The following is a 13,294-nucleotide window of genomic DNA, read 5'->3' as shown; positions in this document are numbered from 1 at the left end:
TTGGACACCCCCTGACCCTTGGTACTACCCTGAAAGGAGATAAATAATGACTGTGTCTTCCTCACTGCCTGTGTGACCGAAAGATAGTGTAGGAGGGCCCTTCGTACATCTAGGGTGTGAAATCTACGTTCCCCCTCATTAGTGGGACGGCTGCAGAATGAGGGCAGGACTATCTCCTGCGTTCTATGAAAATGAGAAGCAACCTTCGGGAGATACGCTGGGTCCGGACGCAGGATGACTCTATCCTCAAGGACCTGAGTGTAAGGCTGCACTACTGACAGGGCCTGCAAATCACCGATCCGTCGTGCCGAGGTCAATGCGACTAGCAATACGGTTTTCAGGGTAAGTAATTTCAGGGAGATCTCAGTCAGGGGTTCAAAGGGGGGTCCCGTGAGGGCATCCAAGACCAAGTTCAGGTCCCAGGGAGGAACCTTCGGTATGATCACTGGCCTAGTCCTACCACTAGCCATAATAAACCGTTTAATCCACTTGTTGGCCGCCAGGTTACAATTGTACAGGGCTCCCAAGGCAGAGACCTGAACCTTGAGAGTGTTCACCGCTAACCCTAGATCAAACCCCTTCTGAAGGAATTCTAAAATGCACTCCACAGGGGCCTCCGGACCCAGAGGACCATCAGAGAATTGCAGGAATTTTTGCCACACTCTCCCGTAGATTTTGGTGGTAACAGGCTTTCGGCTCTTTAACAAAGTAGAAATAAGGTCAGGGGAAAAACCTTTGCTCCTTAACAGCGACCTTTCAAATTCCAAGCCGTTAAATGGAATCCCTTCGCTTGTGCGTGGAATACTGGTCCCTGCACTAACAGGTCCGGAACTTCCGGCAGAACCCAGGGATCTGTGACAGACATTGCCCTTAGGAGAGAAAACCATGGTCGTTTGGGCCAGAAGGGGGCGATAAGAAGTACTCTTGCCCGGTCCTCCCTGATTTTTTTTGCAGAACGGTCGGCAGCATGATAATCGGAGGAAACGCATAAGCTAGCCTGAAGGTCCATGGAACCTGTAGCGCGTCTACTGCGAAGGGCTGGTCCGATGGGCTTAGCGAACAGAACTGCACTACCTGCCTGTTCAGTTTGGTGGCAAAGAGGTCTATCTGCGGCAAGCCCCAGAGAGTCACTATCTGTCGAAAGACCCGAGGATTTAAGGACCATTCCCCTTGCCGCAGTTGATGGCGGCTGAGGTAATCTGCCGTGACATTGAGACTTCCTTTGATGTGGAGAGCCGAGAGGGAGAGAAGATGCTGCTCTGCCCAGAGAAACAGTCTGTAGGACACCTGCATGAGGGATGGGGATCTCGTGCCCCCTTGGTGGTTGACATATGAGACTGTGGACTGGTTGTCGGACATGACCAGAACATGCCGCCCGCGAAGGTGAGGGAGAAAGTCGTGTAGGGCACGCTCCACCGCCCATAGCTCCCGGAGATTCGAGGGTTGCGCCGTCTCCTGCGGCGACCACCATCCCTGAGAAACGTGCTCGAGAAGGTGAGCCCCCCAGCCGGACTGGCTGGCATCGGTAGTGACCACCCTCCGGTCCCGAGGTAGCCAGGGAACCCCCACAGACAGATTGTCCACGGACGTTCACCAGAGGAGAGAACGTCTGACCGCCCAGGACAGGGTGACGACCCCTTCCAAACAATCGTTTAATGCTCTCTGGGCATACAGAACCTGCCACTGGAGAGCCCTGGAGTGGACCCGACTCCATGGGACCGCCGGGAAGCAAGATGTCAGAGTACCCAGCAAGGACATGGCCTGCCTCAGAGACATCCTGGGATGGTGGATCGCCTGCCGGGCCAAGGCTGAAACCCTCCGAATCTTGTCTGCTGGCAAAAGGCACTGCTGACACACCGAGTTGAGAGTGAGACCTAGAAACGATTGAACAGTGACCGGGTCCATCCGGGACTTCTCGTAATTCACCATCCAACCCAGGTCCTTTAGAGATTGTTGAAGGTATTGGAGATGAGCCGCACATTGTTGCTCGGAGTTCCCAATCACCAGGAAGTCGTCCAGGTAAGGAACCACCAGAATATTCCGTATCCGTAGATGAGCCGTCATCTCTGCCACTATTTTCGTAAAAATCCTGGGGGCGATAGAGAGCCCGAAGGGGAGGGCTCGGAACTGAAAATGACTGACCAAGTTGTTGATGGAAACCGCCACTCGCAGGAACTGCTGAGAATGAGGATGGATAGGGACATGGTAATAGGCGTCCTTCAAGTCTATCACTGCCATATAACAGTTGCGGAACAGCAGCTTTATGGCCGACTGAACAGACTCCATCTTGAACGGGAAATACTGGAAAAACTGGTTGAGACGTCTGAGGTTTATTATCGTACGGAAGGAACCGTCCGGCTTTCCTACAAGAAAGAGGGGGGAATAGAACCCCTTTCCCCTTTCCGCCACGGGCACCTCGCACAGGACTGCCTTCCCAATCAACATCCGAATTTCCGATTCCAGAGCATGTTGCTCCGACTGTGACCCCCGAAGAGGAGTGATGACGAAACGCTGTGGTGGCCGAAGTAGAAATTGGAACTGGAGACCGTCTCTGACAATGGATCGAACGTAGGCGTTGGAGGAAATGCTTTCCCACCGCTCCAGAAAGTGAGAAAGGCGACCTCCGACCGGCAGCCTGGCGTCACTGGGCAGACTTCTTTTGAGGCGGCTGGGGCGCCCCCGAACATGAAGCCGGAGTCCCGCTTTGGTCTGCGCTCCCACCGCCGATTATCCGGGGGTCTGCCCTTGGAGAATCTCTGCCTCCGAAAGGGACGGGATGAACCAGAGTGGAATCTCGGGAAGGACTTTTTGCCCTCTGACGCTTTGTCTAGCACATCCTCCAGCTGTTTCCCAAAAAGCAGGCGACCATCACAGGGCACCGCACACAACCTGTGTTTGGATTGCAGATCTCCTGGACAGCCCTTCAGCCATAACGCCCGCCTGGCCTCATTAGACAAGCCCGCAGAACGAGCTCCCAGCCTAATAACATCCGCTGAGGAATCTGCCAAAAAGGCTGCAGCCCCCTGGAGAAGCGGAAATTTTGACAGGATCTTGTCCCGGGAGGTGTTATCCCGCAACTGATCCTCAACCTGTTGGAGCCAGATCATGAGAGAACGGGCTGTACAGGTATTTGCGATGGCCGGCCTCAAGCTCCCCGCAGATGTCTCCCATAGGTGCTTAAGAAGGACATCCGCTTTCTTGTCCAGGGGATCTTTCAACGTACCCGAGTCCTCTAGGGGAATGCCTCCTCGCCGAGAGGACTTCGCAACGGCAGCATCGATCCGGGGTGCCTTGTCCCATATGGCTGCTACGTCCTCCGCAAAGGGATATTTCCGCTTGGAGGAGGAGGGGAGAGAGCCCGTTTTGTCCGGACGCTTCCACTCCTTCTGAATAAGTGCCTCAATTTTGTTGTTGACCGGAAAGGTACGCTTCTTCCTATCTTCCAGACCTCCAAACATCACATCCTCCAGGGATCTAGAGGATTTCTCCTCTGTCAACCCCATAGTAGCCCTGACTGATTTGACCAGGGACCCAACATCTTCAATGGAAAAACACGGTCTGCCTCCCATATCACCCTCAGAGGACGAGGAGTCTGAGTCTGAGGCCGTACCGGAGGAGGAGTAGGACGAAGGGGCAGAGTCTACAGGTTTCGACTTCTTCTTTTTTAAGAAAGCCTTCATGGAGTCCTGTACCTCTGAGCGGATAGCCGAACGGACGTCCGCCGAGAGTCCCGGGGATTCCTCCGCAATTGTGCGACGGATACACCCCTGACACAACCGCTTGCGCCACTCCTCCGAGAGGGGTTCCCTGCATAGGGGGCATTCCTTATGCTTCTTTTTGGACGCGGATTTCTTAGGGGCCTAAGAAGGGTAGACAAGCAGGCAAGGGAGCCATGAGTATAATGACATTCACGAAGATCCACTCACCACCATAGGAATGAAGGGTACCGGTTTTGAAGGCTGCTTCGGAACATCCACAGGTCTCACCGGAGCTGTAGAGTCATGGGAGGATCTGCTGTCATGGCTGCCACGGCCCGTCCGACCAGTGTCGCTCCGGTCATCTGTTTTCCTGCCCTGCTGACGACGCACGGGAGAGCGCTGCTGCTCATCCATGTCCATTACAGAGCCCAGGCACCAGCCCCTGACAGCGCCCGAAGAGCCGTTTTAACATGAATCCTCCGCCTTCCGGTCCCTGGTGAGGCTCCTCCCCGCTCTCCACGCTCCCCACGGTGCACGGCCAGGAGTGCCTAATTACCGGAATGGCGGGCCGCATGCACCGAAACGCTGCATGGGCGCCGCCATCTTCCTCCGGTGACGTCATCGGAAGGCCCGCCTCCATCTCCCAGCGTGCCCGTCGCGTGTGCGCGTACCCGGAAGTACCAGGCAGCATGGAGCGCAGAGCGGGGGGAAACGAGCGGCGGACCGGGAGCCCCCGAGCGGTACCTGCCGCCTGCTCCCGCACGGACACCAGGACCCCCCAGGGCAGGTGGACGGCGCTTCCAGCCCCGAAGAACGGTGCTACAGGACTCACCCTGCTCTTCCAGACACCGGACGGGGCTGGGTAAGTAAGCGTCTTTTTTTATTTTCCTTTTCTTCTTCTTCCTTACCGCTGGTATTCAGAACAGGGGTCTCCCATCAAGGACAGGAAACCAACTGACGAAGGGGAGAAGTACCGCCCTTTTATTCAGAATGGTTTCCTGTCCTTGCTGGGCGGATCCCTCTCTCACACGTGGTGCTGTCATGGGTGAGGGGAAAATATCGTTTATCTTCACAATTGTGTCACTTGTTGTTGATTCTTCACAAGAACATTAAAGGGTGCTTCACACGCTGCGACATCGCTAGTGATCTCGTTAGTGATGTGACACGCCAGATCGCAGATGCGATCTGCCAACATGGCACATAGGTCGTTTTATAGCGCCGGTCACATGTGCGATCTGGCGATGTCGCAGCGTGTAAAGCACCCTTAACATTTTATCTTTGTTTGAAGCCTGAAATGTGGGAAAAGGTTGAAAAATTCAAGGAGGCCGAATACTTTCGCAAGGCACTGTATGGGGGGGTCACCTCCTCTCACAACTCCCGCCAAGGTGATATACACTGGTGTGAAAGTATTTGCCCCCTTCCTGATGTCTTATTTTTTTTTTGCATATTTGTCACGCTTACATGGTTTAGATCACCGAACAAAATGTAATTTAATACTGTACAAAAATAACGCAATTAACACGAAAGAGAAAAAAGAAATCCAGACCTACAGGGCCCTGAGTGAAAAAGTGATTGCCGCCCGACCCCACCTTAAAATATTAACTGTGGTTTATCACATATTTGGGAAGCATAGTTCAATTCCCCTAGTCAAACCTATTCTCAATCAGGAAATCACTTAAATAAGACCTGCCTGACAAATTGAAGTATACCAAAAGATCCTCAAAAGCTAGACAAAGAAATTGAGGAACAAATGAAGAACAAAGTAACTGAGATCTATCAATCTCTTTGCTATAACTGGCAAGAAGTCTTTTACAATGTCTTGAGGAGTTTTGGCCACTCATCTTTGCAGAATTGTTGTAATTCCGCCACATTGGAGGGTTTCTGAACATGACTAGGTCACATCAAGTCTTCATTTTGTTTTTCTTAAGCCAGCCAGATGTGGACCTGCTGTTGTGTTTTGGATCATTGTCCTCCTGCGCTTCAGCTTGAGGTCAGGAGGAGATGGCTGAACTGAGACAAGCTTTTACGTTCTTTTTTCTCCGCAGTGGTTTTCGTCTTGGAGCTTGGTCATTAAGTCCAGTTTTGTCCAGTATATTTTTTATGGTGGAGTCATGAACACTGGCCTTAACTGAGGCAAGTGAGGCCTGCAGGTCTTTGGATGTTGTTGTGGGGTCTTTAGTGACCTCTTTGATGAGTAGTCTCTACGCTCTTGGGGTAATTTTGGTAGGCCAGCCACTCCTGGGAAGGTTCACTACTGCCCCATGTCTTCACCATTTGTGGATAATGGCTCTCACTGTTGTTCGCTGGAGTCCAAAAGCTTTAGAAATGGCTTTTTAACCTTTCCCAGACTGATAGATCTCAGTACTTTTATTTCTCATTTGTTCCTGAATTTCTTTAGATTTCTCTGCGGCATGATGTCTAGCTTTTGAGGATCTTTTGGTCTACTTCACTTTGTCAGGCAGGTCCTATTTAAGTGATTTCTTGATTGAGAATAGGTATAGGCCTGGGTGTGTCTGGTGAAATAGAACTCAGCTTCCCAATGATGTGATAATAACCACAGTTAATTTATTATTTAAGGTGGGGTCGGGGGGGCAATCACTTTTTCACACAGGGCCCTGTAGGTTTGGATTTCTTTTTCCTCTTTTGTGTTCTTTTTGTCGAATATTACATTTTGTTTGGTGATCTGAAACATTTAAGTGTGAGAAACCTGCAAAATAATAAGATATAAGGAAAGGGGGCAAACACTTTCACACCCATGTATATCACCCTGGTGGGAGTTGGTATAAAATGCCCCCCCCCCCCCCCCATTACTCATATAATGTAAGGGGGCCCCATACCTTACATATATAGTCTTGGAAATTAATTGTTTTGTTCTCAAACGTTTTTGGTTTCTATAAAACTTTTGTTGTAAGTGCCACAAACATGCAAAAGAATAAGATACCAGGAAGGGGGCAAATACTTTCACACCAGTGTACATCACCCTGCCTGGGGGGAGTTTTTAAGAGAGGAGGTGTCCCCCCAACACCCCCCCCCCCATACCTTACATATATCAGTCTTCAACGTGAATTGTTTTGTTCCCAAAAGATTTGGGCTTCTCTAAAACTTTTGTAACAAAAACTACATCATGAACTAATGTGGTACGATATGTGGAGGGCGGCAGTGAGGGGGGCCGCGCCTCGGACCTCAGTGCACTTAGTTAGTAATGAATGAACTGAAACACAATGAACAACAGCAAAAGAAGGGACAATATTGATGATGATGATGATGATGATGATGAGGCTGTGAATAACTTCGGGCAGAGTTGCTTTTGTGTTGCCGTATTTATAGCAGTAGTTACATTGTGCCTCACTATAGCCCAGCATCACGCGCCTCATTGTGACCCCATTCTTTATGCCCCCCCCATGTGCCTTCCTTTTTAGGACCCTGCACCTTGTCCTGCGCTGCGCCTCCTCAATTAGCCGCTCATTGAGCCCCAAGAGACACATTTGGCAACATAGTGTGATACAAACAGGTCCGACGTAGTGCGGGCGCCGCGCCAAGCCTGGTCTGGACAGATAAAGACTTGGAGTGAAATTCTTTGGCGCCCGGTGACCCTTTTGGAGATGATAAAAATGGAATAAAAATAATCTAGTAGTGAGAACAGAGATGGGAACAAAACCAAAGACGAGGGGTCCCTTCTTATGGGGTCCGGTCTCTGGGCCAGCGCAGACGGATAGAGACTTCTAATAAGAGGATTCTCCTCCTAAATGTATTTGTAACAATAGAATTAATGTTGTGGCAGTAATGGAGGATTGAGACAGACATGAGGCTGTCAGACAATGTTTTCTCAGCAATCAGATTGTCAGGAACTGCTTTACAGTATTATTCCGATTAATATAAATAATTAACTCCAGGTGGAGATCCCCCCCCCCTAAATAGGTTTAAAAGAGGAGAAATGTTCATTAGTTTTTGTCTTATTTTATTCCCGTAATTTCCGGGTCTTTAGAAGGAGGGCGTGGCTTACATATTCCTCGGGGGTGTGGCTTACATATTCTTCAGGGGTGTGGGTTAAAGCTAATCTGCATAATTACTCTTTGATCCATACCCCTATGCAAAAAAACAAAACATTGCACTAAATTATTATTATTGCACCATTTATTTCATGGCGCTTTACATGTGAAAATAGTATACATAATAAAGACAATACAATAATCATGAACAATACAAAACAAAGTGGTACAAGAGAGAGGACCCTGCCCACGAGGGCTCAGTCTACTAAATGGCTCCCTCATCACTAGTTACGAGTACTGAGCACCCGAGCATGGTAGTGCCCGCTCATCACTAGTTACCAGTACAGAGCACCCGAGCATGGTAGTGCCCGCTCATCACTAGTTACCAGTACTGAGCACCCGAGCATGGTAGTGCCCGCTCATCACTAGTTACAAGTACAGAGCACCCGAGCATGGTAGTGCCCGCTCATCACTAGTTACCAGTACTGAGCACCCGAGCATGGCAGTGCCCGCTCATCACTAGTTACGAGTACTGAGCACCCGAGCATGGTAGTGCCCGCTCATCACTAGTTACCAGTACTGAGCACCTGAGCATGGTAGTGCCCACTCATCACTAGTTACGAGTACTGAGCACCCGAGAATGGTAGTGCCCGCTCATCACTAGTTACGAGTACTGAGCACTCGAGCATGGTAGTGCCCGCTCATCACTAGTTACCAGTACTGAGCACCCGAGCATGGTAGTGCCCGCTCATCACTAGTTACCAGTACTGAGCACCCGAGCATGGTAGTGCCCGCTCATCACTAGTTACCAGTACTGAGCACCCGAGCATGGTAGTGCCCGCTCATCACTACTTACGAGTACTGAGCACCCGAGCATGGTAGTGCCCGCTCATCACTACTTACGAGTACTGAGCACCCGAGCATGGTAGTGCCCGCTCATCACTAGCTATGAGTACTGAGCACCCGAGCATGGTAGTGCCCGCTCATCACTAGTTACCAGTACTGAGCACCTAAGCATGGTAGTGCCCGCTCATCACTAGTTACCAGTACTGAGCACCTGAGCATGGTAGTGCCCGCTCATCACTAGTTACGAGTACTGAGCACCCGAGCATGGTAGTGTCCGCTCATCACTAGTTACCAGTACTGAGCACCCGAGCATGGTAGTGCCCGCTCATCACTAGCTACGAGTACTGAGCACCTGAGCATGGTAGTGCCCGCTCATCACTAGTTACCAGTACTGAGCACCCGAGCATGGTAGTGCCCACTTATCACTAGTTATGAGTACTGAGCACCTGAGCATGGTAGTGCCCGCTCATCACTAGTTACCAGTACTGAGCACCTGAGCATGGTAGTGCCCGCTCATCACTAGTTACGAGTACTGAGCACCCGAGCATGGTAGTGTCCGCTCATCACTAGTTACCTGTACTGAGCACCTAAGCATGGTAGTGCCCGCTCATCACTAGTTACCTGTACTGAGCACCTAAGCATGGTAGTGCCCGCTCATCACTAGTTACGAGTACTGAGCACCTAAGCATGGTAGTGCCCGCTCATCACTAGTTACCTGTACTGAGCACCTAAGCATGGTAGTGCCCGCTCATCACTAGTTACCAGTACTGAGCACCTGAGCATGGTATTGCCCGCTCATCACTAGTTACCAGTACTGAGCACCTAAGCATGGTAGTGCCCGCTCATCACTAGTTACCAGTACTGAGCACCTGAGCATGGTAGTGCCCGCTCATCACTAGTTACCAGTACTGAGCACCTAAGCATGGTAGTGCCCGCCCATCACTAGTTACCAGTACTGAGCACCCGAGCATGGTAGTGCCTGCTCATCACTAGTTACCAGTACTGAGCACCTAAGCATGGTAGTGCCCGCTCATCACTAGTTACCAGTACTGAGCACCCGAGCATGGTAGTGCCCGCTCATCACTAGTTACCAGTACTGAGCACCCGAGCATGGTAGTGCCTGCTCATCACTAGTTACCAGTACTGAGCACCCGAGCATGGTAGTGCCTGCTCATCACTAGTTACCAGTACTGAGCACCTGAGCATGGTAGTGCCCGCTCACCCCTAGAGACATTTTGTCTTCGAGGTTTATAGATAATCTGTTTTTGGAATAGGTCAGCAATATCTGATCGGTGGGGGAGCGACATCCGGCACTGATCCACTGATTAGCTGGTTTAATGCTGGTTGAATGTGATCAGCCGCCCTCCCAGCTCTGTCCGCTATATACAGGCCGCAGCAGATACTACATTTCCGCCTTTATTGGAATGAATAAGAAAGGATGTGTGGTACATTAAACCCTAATAAGTCATGTGAGCACGGCATCGCTTTCTTTTTCAGGAGGGCCCACCTGCGACTCTGCCTGGAACGGCTGAAGGACCTTATACCCCTAGAGGCGGAAAGCAGCCGGCACACCACGCTGGGGCTACTAAACAAAGCCAAGCTGCACATTAAGGTACGGACCGCGGGCAACAGATCTACATGTAGTGGTTGTGCCGGGTTATAAAGGAATGGAGCGCGGTCCATCAGTTACAGTTTGGGTTCACGTGACTTGACCGGTTTCTTACAAACGTCCCGGCCTCGGATGTTCACGCCTTCTATACCAATAGGAGAGGTGATCCCCTGGGGTCAATGATGCCACTTTGGGGGTGTAAAATTAATTTCCTTGCCTACCTGCAGAAACTTGAAGACTCGGCACGAAAGGGCCAACATCAGCTGGAGGTGCTGGAACGGGAGCAGCGGTTTTTGAAGAGGAGGTTGGAGCAGCTGCAGGGCTGCGGGGAGCCGGAGCGGGTGCGGGCGGACAGCGTGGGCTCCAGCATGTCGTCTGACCGCTCTGACTCCGAACGAGGTAAGAATCCAATATTTCTGAAATATGATTTCCGTCTATGATCATTGGGGGTCTGCGCTCTGGAGCACCACCAGTTTGGCACCACATCTTAAAGCGCTGCACAGCAGCATGATGAGGAGCCCTGCAGCACCCCTGAATATTGGGCGGCTGGAGACGGTGACGTCCATGGCCATGCCCCTCGTCTGAACCCACGGGAGAGGTCCTGTGCCCATGTGGACTGATGAAGGTAGGGATGAGGCCACCATAACTGATGACTGTTCCTTCTCCCTCACAGAAGAGATCGAGGTGGACATCGAAAGCACAGAGTTCTCCAATTTAGAGGTGGACAGTTCCAGCAGCACCAGCATCAGCGACCTGGATGACCACAACAGCCGGCAGAGCCTGGGCAGCGATGAGGGCTACTCCAGTGCCAGTATCAAGCTGCTGTACCACCACTGCTGAGTCCTGGCTGCCGGCACTCACCAGACTCGCTGCCCGCACTCACCAGCGCTGCACTATTGGATTCAATCAAAAGTTTTGTTCCTCCAGATCTCCAGCCATGACTGGAGTTGGACAGTTGTAGGGGATTTTCTTCTGTTTTGCTGGACCAAAAAAAAAACAAAAAAACGAACAAAAACCTTTTGACCAGCTCATTCTCTTCATAAGGGCATTCCCTGAAGACCATACAACTCCCGCAGTGTCGGAGGTCCTGACAGCACGACCGGTGGCGGCTCCGGTGCTGCGTTCTCCGTACAGATCTCTGTTATCGCGGAGATTCATTGTCACGTGGTCTTTGCCTTAATTCGGCATCTTAGAAGACTTTTATACAAACTACCATGGAATGGTGTAAAACAAAAAGAACTTCCTCGTTGTGGTCATCGGCGTGTTCTCTGCTGGGTCTTGTAGTACCCGTCATTTTGGAGACCAGTTACTATTGTTTCGTTCCTTCCTGACATGGTCCTTGACACGTCTTCAATCTACCAGCAAAACGTTTCTTCACTTGTATCGGCCAAGATTACAAGAAGATTTTCCCAATCTCGGATCGTCTTGATCTCCAAGGACCTGGTGTTTGGCAAATTTGTGTAGGAGCCTCCTCAGTCGGTGACCGGGGGACGGCAGCACGGTCCGAAATATCACTATTCACTAAATAACTGGGGTTTTTTTTCTCACTTTTCTTCATTTTTATTTTGGATACATTCAGCAGAACTTTGTCAGAACTACAAGCCCCAGCATGGCCTTTTGGTATAGCATGCGCGGAAACTATGGCACGTCTATAACCGAGCCTTCACTATAATCAGCAAGTATTGAAAGTTTAAAGGGGGTTTTCTGCCTCAGTTATAGAAAAAAATCTGATTAGTAAGGCAGTAGCAGATCACCTGACCAAATATTTGGGAATCGGATGATCAATAGGGCAGTAGCAGATCACCTGACCTAATATTTGGGAATCGGATGATTAATAGGGCAGTAGCAGATCACCTGACCTAATATTTGGGAATCGGATGATTAATAGGGCAGTAGTAGATCACCTGACCAAATATTGGGAAATCTGATTAATAGGGCAGTAGTAGATCACCTGACCAAATATTGGGAAATCTGATTAATAGGGCAGTAGTAGATCACCTGACCAAATATTGGGAAATCTGATTAATAGGGCGGTAGCAGATCACCTGACCTAATATTTGGGAATCTGATTAATAGGGCAGTAGCAGATCACCTGACCAAATATTGGGAAATCTGATTAATAGGGCGGTAGCAGATCACCTGACCTAATATTTGGGAATCTGATTAATAGGGCAGGAGCAGATCACATGACCAAATATTTGGGAATCTGATTAATAGGGCAGTAGTACATCACCTGACCAAATATTTGGGAATCGGATTAATAGGGGAATCTGATTAATAGGGCAGTAGCAGATCACCTGACCAAATATCGGGAAATCTGATTAGTAAGGCAGTAGCAGATCACATGACCAAATATTTGGAAATCTGATTAATAGGGCAGTAGTACATCACCTGACCAAATATTTGGGAATCGGATTAATAGGGGAATCGGATTAATAGGGCAGTAGCAGATCACCTGACCAAATATTTGGAAATCTGATTAATAGGGCAGTAGCAGATCACCTGACCAAATATCTGGAAATCTGATTAATAGGGCAGTAGCAGATCACCTGACCAAATATTTGGAAATCTGATTAATAAGGCAGGAGCAGATCACCTAACCAAATATTTGGGAATCGGATTAATAAGGCAGTAGCAGATCACCTGACCAAATATCTGGAAATCTGATTAGTAAGGCAGTAGCAGATCACCTAACCAAATATTTGGGAATCGGATTAATAAGGCAGTAGCAGATCACCTGACCAAATATTTGGGAATTGGATTAATAAGGCAGTAGCAGATCACCTGACCAAATATTTGGGAATTGGATTAATAAGGCAGTAGCAGATCACCTGACCAAATATTTGGGAATCGGATTAGTAAGGCAGTAGCAGATCACCTGAAGACTCCAGATATGTGGCACCCAGGATACAGTCTGGCTCATGATTTACCACCGTTGCCCGCTGTGATGACAGCCGTAGCCTTGACTTGTCGTTCTTCATATCGATCTGCATTACTAATGAGATTTTTTTTTGTTAAACTGAATTTCGGTAGAAATACCCAAAAAATGACCAGAAATTGACCTATTGTTTAAATCGGGTTTTTGTGTTACATGTAATGTTGTTTTTTTTTACCATGCTTATTAAACAAATCCAGTTATGTTGCAATTTTCA

General features: G+C 49.5%; 1 protein-coding gene across 2 annotated transcripts in view; it reads left to right on the top strand.

The window, feature by feature from the left end:
• The window catches only part of MXI1 (MAX interactor 1, dimerization protein), a 33,318-nt gene extending 20,024 nt beyond the window's left edge, over window positions 1-13,294 (top strand). For both annotated transcript variants that reach the window (XM_075348229.1, XM_075348230.1), the window contains exons 4-6: window positions 10,031-10,145; window positions 10,370-10,541; window positions 10,816-13,294. In XM_075348229.1, the coding sequence (XP_075204344.1) occupies window positions 10,031-10,145; window positions 10,370-10,541; window positions 10,816-10,982 (454 nt within the window). In that variant the 3' untranslated portion in view covers window positions 10,983-13,294. The remainder of the gene's footprint in view (window positions 1-10,030; window positions 10,146-10,369; window positions 10,542-10,815) is intronic.

The sequence above is a fragment of the Anomaloglossus baeobatrachus genome, chromosome 5 (assembly GCF_048569485.1).
Source record: "Anomaloglossus baeobatrachus isolate aAnoBae1 chromosome 5, aAnoBae1.hap1, whole genome shotgun sequence".
Taxonomy (NCBI): domain Eukaryota; kingdom Metazoa; phylum Chordata; class Amphibia; order Anura; family Aromobatidae; genus Anomaloglossus; species Anomaloglossus baeobatrachus.
The sequence above is the reverse complement of the archived record's forward strand: the minus strand, read 5'-3'. Positions and strand labels throughout refer to the sequence as shown.